At 45.2% G+C, this 13,301-nt stretch overlaps 1 protein-coding gene across 5 annotated transcripts in view; it reads left to right on the top strand.

Annotated features, from left to right (window-relative positions):
* Positions 1-12,688, top strand: part of AK8 (adenylate kinase 8) — a 70,333-nt gene extending 57,645 nt beyond the window's left edge. For all 5 annotated transcript variants that reach the window (XM_048965655.1, XM_048965654.1, XM_048965656.1 and 2 more), the window contains 2 exons: positions 10,009-10,089; positions 12,109-12,688. In XM_048965655.1, the coding sequence (XP_048821612.1) occupies positions 10,009-10,089; positions 12,109-12,358 (331 nt within the window). In that variant the 3' untranslated portion in view covers positions 12,359-12,688. The remainder of the gene's footprint in view (positions 1-10,008; positions 10,090-12,108) is intronic.
* The last annotated feature ends 613 nt before the right edge of the window (positions 12,689-13,301 follow it).

Here is a 13,301-nt window from a genome sequence, read left to right as displayed (position 1 = left end):
GCCCCCTTCTCACCTCTGTTTTTCCCCCTTGTAAGGCCCACGCTGATGCATTTCACTGTTTCTGGGACAAGGCTGTGAGGTCCTCCCATTTCTCTCCATCGACTCACACACAGATGCTGTCCTCAATGTATTTAATAGACCTTCTGAAATTGTAGAGCTATATTAATCCAACAGTGGTATAATTCAAAGCCTACCAATATTGCATACTGACTTTCAGCTGTGTTAACAGATCCCTGATGCTGGGCACTGCCCACTCGAGTGAGTTGAATCTCACAAAGAATTTAACCTTTTTATTTTCCAGAGCAGGCAATTCAGTTTTCATTTCACTCAACCACATGGTGGGTTCATGGTATGTTCTTATACTCTGCAATTGGAATCACGTTCCCTTATTTCAGAGAATGCCTATTCATGTCTTAAGCCAAAATTCTCTATTTGTTAAGCCAGAAGCGAAGAACAAATGAACAATATATAGTAGTTTGAATAAAGAAAGTGATTGTCGGGGACTTTTTAGAGACATTCTGCTTTTTAGAAAAAAATAAATGCTCACTGACTTTAAGTCTCTTGCCTTGTGCTGGTGAACACCTGCATTGGACTGCAGAAGTACTCTGCTTTTGTGCTTTGGTGTGGCTTTTAGAACAGAATGATGCCAGCAGAAGTGAAGGGCAGAAATGGATGTTATTAGTTTAATGCTGTGGCACTTGGCTGGGAGATGGTTTGTCATTGGAATGCCAATGGAAGCTGGCACATTTTAAAGAGTAATCCTGTGCACCAGCTCCTGGCTGTCCCTTCCTAACAAAATCTTTCTTAAAGTGGTGTTTTTGTAGAGTTTTGCTTGTGGCAAATTGGCACACATCCTTGGGTTCTTTGGAGCCCATAGGTTCAGACAGGGGACTCGATGCCCTGTGCTGTAGTGTGGGGCATGTGATAGGGAGCAGCAATGCAGGAGTAGGGGATGGATGGACCAGATGATCAGCTTTACATTATGGGATGTTTTGAACTTAGTGTAGTTAGTATTCGTACAATGCTATGAAAGGTAAAGCTCTAAATTAGGAGGTCAGGAATTACCAGTCTGCCTCAGGTGGGTGACAATATGTCTGATTAGGGATGTGTAGAAGTTCAGTCTGCAGTTCTGGGCTGCAGAAATAGTACCCAAGTTAACCCAACTTGTTCTTTATTCAATAGGTGTCAAGGGCTGACCACAACGTAGTGCATCAATTTGTGGTATCCATCTTCCCCCTATTTCTCCAGCAGTAGATGTAGTTCTGGGTGCAGGCTGGGAGCTGATGGAGGAATGCACGTGTGGGTGACTGAGGACAGGAGCAGCCCAACTGACTGATGGGCCTCTTCCATCAAACCCCTCGGCCTGTCGGCCAGCGGAGATGCTTTGTGGGATGGCAGCAGAGGTAAACCTCCTGTTCTTTGGGCAGGAAAGGTAAACCTCCCATTCTTTGGGCAGTAAACTGAAGCTGTTGGTATTAAGCCCAAGTGCAGCTCTGCGTTAGACACCAAGTGTTTTCCCAGGTGGGAAAGCAGCCTCTTTCATCTCTCAGTATTCTAGAATATCGAAGCACGTAAGTTAAAACATGATGTGTTATCCTCAATAACCGCAGCAGTCAAACTCCTCCCTGCTGGATTCTTTTTTCATAATATATTTCTCTCGCCACCTATTTCTGTTGCTCCTCAGTGTTGAGAACAAAAACGCAGCTTAGTTTACCAATATTTTCTCTGCGGTGAAGTCAGCATAGAATATTAGTGTCCAAAAAGTTGTAAAACAAAAGACTATCATATGTTGCACCTTTTAATCATGTAATTGCTGAGTGACATTTAACTCTGCAGCTTTAAGTTTCCCCTTTGTCAGCCAGCCTTCTCCTCCTGCCCCTCTCATCCCCTCCTCTCGAGGCAGCCTGCTTTTGCAGAGTAGTGCTTTAACTACACTGAAGTTTGGCTGGGCTTCTACATATTACAGCAGCAACACGAAAGCAAACAATTGAAGTATTTGAGAACAATGAAATATGTATGGCTATCTGTGACAGCCCTATAAAGCAGAGCAATTAGCCGCGTAATCCGAGAAAGCCAAAGCGCCCGGCAGCCCACGGTTCCCTATTAGTTAAATGCTTTTTGTACGTCCTCTTCCCATCAAATCAACTAACACTTCCTTTAATTGGTTCATGAATTATACAGCTTGGCTGCATTATAATTTAATCACCAGTAAACATTCCTGGGGCCCGCTGTAAAGCGTATAGCGCTCATTAATTCCTTAATTTCAGCAGATGGAAGGGGAGATCGGATGAACGGTGGCAGTACAGAGCGCCTTGGGCAATGGAAGAAGGAAAAAAAGGTGGGGGGCCGTTTAGGTTTTTTAAGGGCTGTCAGAAACTCAATCTGTGAGCTGTCAGCAGCTTGGACCCGCTTCCCCCCGCCTTCCCCTGCCTTCACCCCACCTACCGCTGCAAGTGACTGACGGATTCATATGGAGCCTTGTCAACCCGTCTTTAAACATCAAGCCAGCGGGTAAACCAAGCCCAATGTAAATTAATTCTTGTCTTACGGGCCCCCCTTTCTCTGTCCCCATGAATATTTCATGGCGGGCAGCATAAATATTAATTCTAATAGCTCTGCACAGTGGTTATTATTTCTGTTTTATGACAAATATTCATAAAATATTCAGGACCCTTTTTTAGAACATTTACACACTTGATTGTGAAATTTTCCAGCTTCCTGGGGACACAGTAAACATATTGGGGTTCTCTTGATGGACTTTTTTCTCTCTTAATTAATACTACGCCGCATTAATATTTAATCGGATTTAGTTTTCTTTTCCCCAGAAGTGAACCCTATTACATTTGAGGATTTATTTGACAGTATTTAAACAGGGAATTTTTATTCCCTATTATGAAATTGGTTTCCTTTGACACACATATAAAATGACACATAATAATCCATTCTTTCATTCCCTCCCCTCGCCCCCACATCGTACACTTTTTGGTGTCGGTTCTTTCATTTATCTCATCGGCCAAATATCCTGCCAGCAACAGAAGTTTGTGTTTAAATGGTGGAGTGGGGGGACTCCGATGTAGCTTCTTATGAGAACGCTTAAGATTAAACATCATTTGCTATCAATTTGATTCTGTTTATTTAAAAGGAAGAAAAGTGTCAGGAAGAAGATTATAAGGAGGAAAAGTGCTTTTTAGAAGCAGTTGGTAGCAGAGAAAAGCAGCAGACAGGCAGTGAAGGCATCGCTTCTGATACGAGTTTCCAAGTGCTTAACCCCAGAGTTAAAATTTGCTCAGCAGAATGTAATTAAGGCAGGGAGGGCTGCAGGCATCTGAGGAAACGGGACTGCGCTGGGGGGAGTGGATTCAGGCTCCCAACCGTGGGCCTCCGGGGCTGCAGAGGCTTTCGATTCTGGGAGATGGATCTGACTAACCTTATGGATGGGGGGAATCGTGGCAGCCACATCACTCCGAGGCAGTGCTGGCTGCCATCTTATTGTGTGATTCATAAAGCACCGCTGGAATGAACTCCAGGTGGAATGCAAAGATGCTCGAATAACAGCTGAGAGTAAGGAGGAGGCACAGAATGAAAATGAAGGGAGAAACGTAAAGCAGGTTTGAATGGAGCAAGCCACACAGTGCATACAGAAAGAGTTAATGTTGCTTTCTGAATTGAAGCTTTAAAACCCCATGGAAGCCCCTAGTATGAAAGCATTTGCTCTGTACATGTGTGTTTTTGACTGTGCTTGTATAGCACTTACACTGCCAGCAGCTGGTCTCGCGTGGGACGACTCTGGGTGCACATCTGTGTGATGCCAGAGCAGCATCTCTGCTTTCTCCCAGCTGAAGCCCCAGCCCATGGTTCTGCCCCGCAAGGCTGTGCCCAATCCTGTGGGGTGAGCCATGTGGCACCTGCAGAGACACCGTGATGGCTGGAGGGCGAGCTGCCCAGAGACCCCATCCCTGCTGAGCATGTCTAACTGCTGGGTGGAGAGCACCTCATGGGGTCATTGCTTCATACTGCCCACTAAGAGAACATCTGCAGCTCTGAAGGATGATGTTCATCTCGCTCCCCTGGCCTGAAGCCACGTCTTGGGAATTGTGGCCCACTTAGCTGCCTTTCAGAGTTATCCTACAGAAATGCATCCATTTGAAAAGGAAGATCCGATGTCTGGAAAGAGCTTGTTGTCAAGTGAGTCATTGTAGGAGCTCTACGTTGGGCTGATTAACCTGTGCTTTAGTCTTTATGCAATGTTTTTTCCCTCGTGGTCCAAACCTAGAGGGTGAAATTACTTCTCAAAATAGAACTAAGCATTCTTCATCAGAAGAGATCCTAGAACTTGAAAGACATTGCTGAATAAAACCTCCCAATACCTCCATCCATAAATAAGAGATACGGTTCATTTCATCCTCTGCAGAGAGATGCAAAAGCGCTATTTAGGATAGGAGGTAAACTAAGATCCACATTCAGCCTTAGAAGATCATTTGTAGTCTGGGTACCCATGGGCAGAATACCTGGTTTATAGCTACACTGAGAGGAAGCTGAACAAGACTGGGGAAGAGGTAGGTGGGATCTACATAACCAGTCTTTATGAGGGAGTTTGGAGATGGAGAATGTAATTATGGAATAGGGTGTGCACAGAGTCCTGTGCATGGGCTCTTGAGAGGTGGCTTAGCCAAAGTTTCAAGGGCACATTCTAAAGGGAAACTGCTTGATCCAAGCCTGGTGTCTGGCTGGCTAAAACATCAATAAAGACAAGGTGACCAGGGTTTTAACTGAGAGGAGTCACTTGGATTCAAATCTGAACCTTTTTTTCCCTCTCAGGTTGAACCCTAACTTCATCTGCCATATTGTTGAGAAAGCTCAGCAGTGCTAAAAGCACTTTGCAGTGCAGATTTTACTTGTATCTTGACCAAGCCTGCTGCTTTACCCCTGCTTGGCTTGATCCAGAAGTTTGTTTTTTTTTGTATTTTGGGAAACTTTTAAACAAAAACAACTGTGGTCAGTTTTAACAGTGGGCCCATGGTTTATCCATGGTTCTTATCTCTCTGCTAGGCCAGTCCATAACGCCTCCAGGGCTGCTTCATCCTTTTGTGAGAGCTGTGTTATTCCCTCCTCCACCTGCTTTGGCTCTGTTTTATGAACCAGAGGGAGGAGCTTGCACGGAGCCAATGATCACACAAGGATTCGACCTCTGGCAGCCCTTTAGGAAGCTGCTGCATCCATACACTTCAATAGCCTCATTTCTTTTCCAGCTTTATATCTCAAATACAAAAATTGAAGCTGTTGTGCTGCCAGAACGAAGTCCTCCAGGTGAGTTCCTTTTCATAGGGAATTATGTCATAGCATCAGATAACGTGGTGTTAATATCTTGATTGTCAAAGATGTATCACACCTTATCAAAGACTCCATTTTCTCGCCTTGAACTTAGCATTTTCTATTTGTCTGCCTAAAAAAGAGCGTAGTTTTAGGGTCCTTCCCTCTCCTTCCTCTTTCTTTTGCTCTTTCTCCCACTCACTCTTTCCATTGCCTTTTGCTCCTGTTTAGCTGGGGCTTCTGTCAAAGTTCTGCCAGCAAAGTTAGAAGTCACTTTGAGATCACACAGACATCTGATCTTCACATTCTATTTTTTTCCTTTTTTATTTAAAGAAAAGCAGACTGATGTGGTATGTTGTAAACTGCCAGGAGCACTTGCTAATTTAGTAGTTAATGACAGTCACAGAGAGTGTTTTTCTTGCCCCTGGAGAGGTTTTAGACACAGCTGGGGTAGATTTGCCACTATCAATTATGCACAATTTTAAACAAGAATTGGCCAGCAGGGGCCTCTTTTTTTGCAGAGTGCAGAGCGTGAAGAATGGGAGTATGGCAGCTGGTACCTGCCTACATGGGAGGAGATGTATAGGAGTCGAGAAAATAAGGGAAAGATTAATAGCTTACTATTTTTAAAGTTGCAGTTTCAACTCAAAAGTTTCAATGCTGCATTAGAAGCGGCCCAGTGCTGTGCTTTTGGTGTTTGTTGTTGCCTTTTCTTTTTTTAATTCAAGCGTCCCAACTTTCTTGCCAAGGCTGTTCTGGCCATAGCACAGCCACAGGTGAGGCAGCACTGCCTGTTTTTAAATGCCAGTTAGGGAGTCAAGATTCTGAGTTCAGTGTTCTCAGATATTGTGTCACGTTCTCTTTACATCCATAAATGTAAACGAGGTGTGAATTCCATTAGATTTAGTGGTGCAGGTCGGATTTTACTGGCAGTAAGCTTACAAAAAGGGCTTGGCTTTGTGCTCCCCTCCACTGATGTCAATCCAGAGTAACTCCAGGTAACAGGAAATGCTGATGAGAATCTGGCCTAAGTAAATAGCTCAGGTCCTGAACAGTCAACATCTGCATCGTTCCTTCAGGTCAGCCTCGCAGAGCAGCTGTGATGACATTACAAGACCAAGACCTGTGGATGGCCGTGGTCTGACAAGCAGAGCTTTGCTTCTCATGGCTGTGAAGGCAGCTGGAAGGCAGTGGGGCCATCCTGGGAGGTGGCTGTCAGGACCTACCTGGGGAAGAGAAGCGTGCCCTCATCCCCAGCTCGATGGTGTCAGATGCAGGCACACAACACTTTTTTTAGTTCTGTTTTAATGGCAACACATTTTCCTGTTGTACGTGCTTTGAGACTGTGACATTATATCCACAAAACAGGAAAACCACCGCCAAAAAAATTCTCCCGAGGACAACTCTCAGCTCTGTCAGTTGTTAATAACTTGGGTTAACCAGGTTGCCATCTGGAACAAATGCATTGTTCAGGATTAGAAGAATGCTGCTGTGCAGATCAGAACTGCTTCCTTCTTATTTACTGCATGGCTGTGACATGTTTCTCCAAAAACCTCTGCCATCACCACCTTTACCTCCTCTGTTTGTCAAGGGAAGCCATCAGGATGCTGCAGTGGCAGTGCTGAAAAGCCAGAAGCGATTGGAACACCGTTTTGGGATAGCAGATGGCTGGTAGGAAAACAGCATTATATTCCAGCTGTTGGAGGCCCCATGTGCTTCATCATCATCCAAAGGCAGATAGTTCTCATAACGGAGCCTTTGACTACGTGCGCAGTGATGGTGTCATCAACATTATTAATTTGTTGGAGTTTAATGTCTCTAATGTATCTGAAAGCTGCAGTAGATTAGACAAGTAGAGTCAGAGAATCGTGAGATGGTTTGTGTTGGAAGGCCCCTTAGCAATCACCACGTACAGTGGGAATTAAGCAGGGTTTTGACATAAGATTTTTTCCCTTTGACATTTGTTCCTGGTTTTGTTATCTGTGTAAGCCAGCTGGTGGGACTGGACCCTCTCCCCCATCCCTCTCCTGGAACAGAGAGCAAAGGAGAGAGCACAGAGCTTTGCTTACAAGTTGCTTTGTTCACTCCTGCACTTGGCAGCAGTGTGTCCACTCGGTAGGTTTGGGCTGAGTGTTCTACCAAGTTATATTCCACAGAACAGCCATCTGTACCTGGGTGCCGAGGGTTTGGGGCTGTCCCCAGGCAGGGAGCTGAGCTGTGGTTCAGCAGGGAGGATTCCTGGAAGGTCTGTGCCCAGCCCATCCCAGAGCAGACCTCGTGCTGCTGCTGATTGACGTTATTCACCTGTTGCAGAGCTGAACTAACAGCTTGCCAACTCTGAAAGAGAAGCTGTGCTAGATGCTAATCTAGCAGTATAATGTAGTATCCTTTGATATGAGGCTGTGTTTCCTTGCCTCCCTGTCTACCGATTCTGATGACATCTGTTTCATATTTCCCCTTGATAGAAGTTGTGACACATTACAACATACAAAGCCTGGCTGATTCCTAACGCGAGCTTTACGAAGGATGCATTGATGTGGGGAAGAGAAACAAAGCACTGTATGCAGAAGGGGCCAAGCTCTGAGCCCAGTGCTTCCCAGGAGCTGCTCCCATTACGGCTCTGAGCTCTGGGGTCGTGGATGCAGCCCTTTGTCTCAATGCAACAAAGGCATTACCTGGACGGCTTGAGGCTCGAGAAATACCAACCAGAAGGCCAACGCTCTGTAGAGCGTGTGTAAATAGGGCTCACTCATGTGGGTGACCTCCTGGGGCTGCGTAAGTGTGCAGTGCTGCGTGTCTCCTTCAAAACAATCACAACACTTTCTAAATGGAAGCATTTAAAATGTCCCTGATAGCTCCATTGTTTTTTCCCTTTCTTTTCCTGCCTACCCAGCCAGCCCTGGGGCTCCAGCTGTGTTGCACCTCTGGGGGCCGTGTGGTGCCTCCTTCTGCTGGGCCACGTCAGGAGTTTGTGCTGTGTGTCCCACGTGCACCTTGTTACCATGCGTTGGGGGAAGAAAGAAATCCGTATTAGCAGCAATGTCTGTTCTCTCCCACATCTTCCCCCGACACTTCTCTTTAATGGTGACACCAGCCTGGATAATAAGAAGCATCTTGTGTAGAAAAGAAGGGAATCTCAGACAAGGCTTTCAGAGTTCATTTTGTTGGCAGCTTTTTAAGTGGAGTTTTTTAGGCTCTTCTGTTTCAAACACCGTAATACTTCCTGAGTTGGTAACTATGAATTACGACAAGCTTTCTTGATACGCCAGGTTATAATCCTTTAGTGGTTTTGTTTATTTCAGAATATAATGGGAAGCCGTATCAATTATCATGACTGCATAGGTGTTGTTCCTCTCTACTAGAATATTCATCTCGAGATGCATCATCAGATGTTACCTGTTCTGACAATCACGTTTTTGTGCCATTGTTGGGCAACGGAAACAAAGAAAAACAAAATGTTCAGAGTGTATGGGATAAAAGAGTGTTGAAACTGTTGTTCTCTTCCTGTCTTTGGAACCTCCGAGATCTTGAATGTTTTATTCCTGGCTGTTGTTTTGTTACCGCGGTGTGAAAGGAAGTCATTATCTGTAAACATTTGAAAAGAGAGATGATTTTCATAACTTTAAATCCTACAAAGGATTCTAGTAATCTGCTCTGTGCACGCCGAGGCAAAGCTCAGCCTTTCATCTGGTTTGATCCCACCCAGGCAGTGTAAAATGTTCCTTTGGTGAATGTCTAAAGCGAGCTGCATTGCTGTGAGAGGCAGACAGCCGAAGTGGGAAGTCAGGCCTTGCAGGGAGCAGCAGAATAAGGTGCTTTATAAAGAAACACGGGTGTACAGCCTTCAGGCCTGTTCAGTTGGTAGAAGTTTATTTTCCTAAGTTTTCAAGGGAAGCTTTACTTCTTGTTTTGCTCTAAATTCACCATTAAATGTGACCTTTGTTCCGGCTCTTCCAATGACTGTGGGACTCCCCCAGGCTGGGGGCTCACAGCACTCAGTCTCACTATGAGAATTCATCGGGAGTTTTCTGCTGATGTGTTTTTGGACCAGAATATAAAATTGACAGAACCATTGTGTGGAACCAACCTGCCAACGAGGGGTCACTGTGGGACGGGCACAACGGCACGGCTGGGCTCCATAGCAGTGTGTATTGAGTTCTGGTTGTGCATCCTTGATTCAGCTCAGGGCTCTCATGTAAGGCAGGTGGAAGAAGCTGACCAGTCCCACCCCATGTTCACAGCATGAAACCCACACTCCTGACACTGGGGGTCGGATGTTTTAGGGTGCTGAGCAACTGTGACTCGTACAGACTCAATGAGAATTGCAGACTTGGATCTTAAAACCAAGCATGAACCTTTTCTCTTAGCAGCAAGGCTTGTTGCCAGAGGGGTCATGCCTCTCTGCGCTGCTTTCTGTGCCCTGGCATGGGTGTATGCTGAGCTCTGACACTGCACTGTGCTACTCACTGCTGCCTTTGAAATGCAATAACTGCTCTCCTAGCTTGGAGGCTCAACGAGATGGGAGAGGAACCAGAGAAGAATCTGTGCATATACTACTGCCTTCTGATACACTAATGCATGACGGACATTTCCATGTCTGTATGTCCCGTTCCATTAGGATAAGGATTAACTCCTGTCTGAAGACTGCCAGTGCTGTTCTCGGGATGTTAATGCTCTTACTCATTATGTTCTCCATAGGGTATTTTTCTTCAATCTTCCCTACGAATCCATCATTGAACGACTGTCTCAGCGGAGGATTGATCCAGTCACAGGGGAAAGGTTAGCACTAATATCTCACGTTTAACTTTTTTTTTTTTAAAGACTGCCAGCAAGATGAAAGCAGCAAGTAGACTTCATAGAAATCTAAGGAACCTCAGGAATATTGTACTCATGCTCAGGGATTCCTTAAAAGAAAAGTTAAAATTTTCATAGCTACTCAAGTACCAACCCACCCATCTGTTCCTGTATGCTCCTCTCTGCAGAACAGGGCATTTTAAATTCCCAGAGACTGAAATGCACAGCAGCAAGTGGCTCCATTCTTAACATTTTAATGGCAACTAAATTGGTCGGTAAAAATAATGCTGAGGGAAGATGTCTGAAACCTAGCCTAAATGCAGATGGTTTTCAGACATTCCCATGAGAATTCTGAAGGCTTTCCAGCTGGGGAAGATGGAAATCTTGCTGTGTTTTACTTCCCCTGCTGCTGTGATGGTTCTGCCTACCATGAGATATTGAAACATTTCCCGCTCAGTAGAGCAAACTTGTTTGAGACACAGAGTCGCTGTACAACGTGGTTCTCAGATGTGCTGGTTTGTCTCACAGATGCTCACATCGCCTCGTTTCATGGGGACATCAGGTTACTGCCTTCCCCACCCTCGTGTTGTGAGGGACCACCCTACATCTCTGCTGGAAATGGGGCTGCAGCTCCAACTGTCGCTTGTGCTGTTTTATTATCTCCAGTGGATAACTCCCCACACTGGAGTTGTACAGCACTGTTTCACATTCTTAACGTGCAAATGCCTGCTGTTGAATCAAAGACAAACACGGCACCCTCGAAGATAAGGCCCTAAATACTGGGTTTGTGCCAAAGCCATGTGATTATTCAGACATCTCACTCTAGGTGCAACATTAACTGGTGACAGCAGCAGTGATTCGCAGAAGTGTTCTCTTTGTTTTAGTAATAAGTGATGCAGTCGTTGAGAAGAAATGAACGGCACGAAGCAAATCATTCACACGTCTTTGCATTTCCTATCATTAGGATTAGCCTGTTTGGTATCTGCTCCAGTTAACACGTCTCCTTCTTCCAAAGTCTGGGTTTTATTCCTTACAAATTCATTGTGAATTGAATTGTTTTAGATGCTGTATCTAATCCTCATCATTATATTAAAGCTGCATCACTGGCTGAAATGCAGTGAGGAGGGCGGGTGGCCTTCAGCTGTATCCTAAATAATCCTCACGTGGAATGAATTTTGTTCCCACATCGTGGTACCAGCTGGAGCTGCAATGCAGTTCTGTGCAGAGGCTCCGCTTTCCTCCTCGTTGTTGCTTCTATCCCAGTGGTTTCAGGAAAATTGGCTTTACTATAGAGGGATGCACTGTCTCTGTGACATCAGGAGCAAAGGGGGCAGGAGATGATCAGTCAGATGCAGAAATACTGTGGCAGAAAATTTAAATACGTGTTTGCAAAAGAGCTTTTAGCAATTGCTGGGAGCCTCTGGCAATACAGAATCATTGTCTGAATACCTTCTGGCATCAGCTGTGTGGGCAGGCTGGGCTGGACTCTGCTGATGGAAATCCTCTGCCTCTGTAAATCCACAGCTGCGGGTTCAGGAGAACCAAATTTCAGCATTTTGGAGATCAGAAGTAACTAAAATCTACCTCAGAGCGAATCAAGCTCTTTTTATTTCCAGCTACTATAAAAAGACACCAAGAATTACATTCTATCTTTTATCCTCCCAGAAACAGGCACGGGAGAGCAGGGCCAGAACAGATCCAGAAGTGCTTCTTAATTTGCAGCATTGGGCACAGGGCAGGGGTTTATCTGCACCTTACGGGAAGCAGTGTTGCATTGCCTCCAACAAAGCAGACACTGGCAGCAGTTTCTGCACCACTTCAAGGGAACCTCTTGGTTCTTGAGTATCTGACGCTCTTGAGAGCAGGAATGCTGGTTAACTTACCTTGAAGTTTCCAACCTAGACCAGAAAGGAACAGCGGTAGGAGAACCATGGAGTGAGTGAGGCGAGGGCTGCTGTGTCCTCAAGCTGAGCTGAAGAGGTGGCATTTGTATCTCATCTGCAGATACCACACAACACTCAGACCAGCACCCACTGCGAAGATCCAAGCCCGCCTCAAGCAGAACCCCAAGGACAAGGAGGAGAACATTGAGAAACGCGTGGACGTCTATCACAGGAACGTCAGGGATCTGCAGGAGTTTTATGAAGACGCCTTTGACATCAATGCTGATCAAGATCCATATCCTATCTTTGAGTTTATAGAAAGCTGTATCATTAAGCCCCTTCCGTGCAAAAAATTAAATGCTTCTAATTAATTAAGGTTGATTTCTTGGATAGTTGGTTTCAATTTTTCCTTGTAATGCTTGCAATCCAGTCACTGATGTGGCACATTCACAGGGGAACAGGAATTCAACCAAGCAGTGTTAGATCCAGAGCTCACCAAGGTGAAGTAAGAGATAAGAGATTGTGGTTTTGGGGATTTTTGTTTTGCTTTTGTTTCGTGATCCAAATTATGAAGGGTGGCAGCTAAGGAAGCTCCTGTCAGATGTCCTTTCCTGACTCTGCAATGGAGCAATTAGCAGTTTTATGTTAACCGTGTGATATCCATACATAACTTACAATATTAAAGCTACTAGATGTTCTTTGGTTTTTTGTTCTCTTGTTCACTCAACTTGCTTAAAATATTCTGGCAGAGCAGCAGGATGGTCCCTGCGATCTGCTCTGCAATCACACAGCCAGGCAGAAACACTCAGAAGAACAGGAGATAGTTTCTAGAGTCATAGAAAACCACGAGCAGGTTCATCATGTTTAGAACCCAATTAAGGGCATAACGAGGCTCTCAGCCTGTGTTAGAGGCTCTTCTGTCGCAGCTACTCTCATCTTATTTCCTGCTGGCTGGGGTTGCACCTGGGGCTGCTGTAGCTTGGCTGGGGTTTGCTCTGCCTGGATCGGGTTGTCCTAAAATTCAGGTAAGTCTTTCTTAATTAGAAAATCACGAGAGGTGAGAAGTACAGCACTATTAATTAGAGCCTGGCTATGGGAACGTGCATCTTTCATGCTTCCAAGGAAGGAGTGTGATTTGTTGTTGCGATTCACTGAGTTTGATGCCTTTATTATGACTGTTTCTGCTGTGTATGTGAGTGTGAGCTCCCCTTGAGCAGGGGTTGAGGGTGCCTCGACTTTCTCCTTGAAGTCTTTATGTCTAGGAAGAGGTAGGATGCGTGTGCCCCCAGGAGCCTTTTGGTTCTGTGACTTCTC

This window comes from Lagopus muta, chromosome 19 (assembly GCF_023343835.1).
Source record: "Lagopus muta isolate bLagMut1 chromosome 19, bLagMut1 primary, whole genome shotgun sequence".
Lineage (NCBI taxonomy): Eukaryota > Metazoa > Chordata > Aves > Galliformes > Phasianidae > Lagopus > Lagopus muta.
This window is presented reverse-complemented; position numbering and strand designations above follow the sequence as displayed.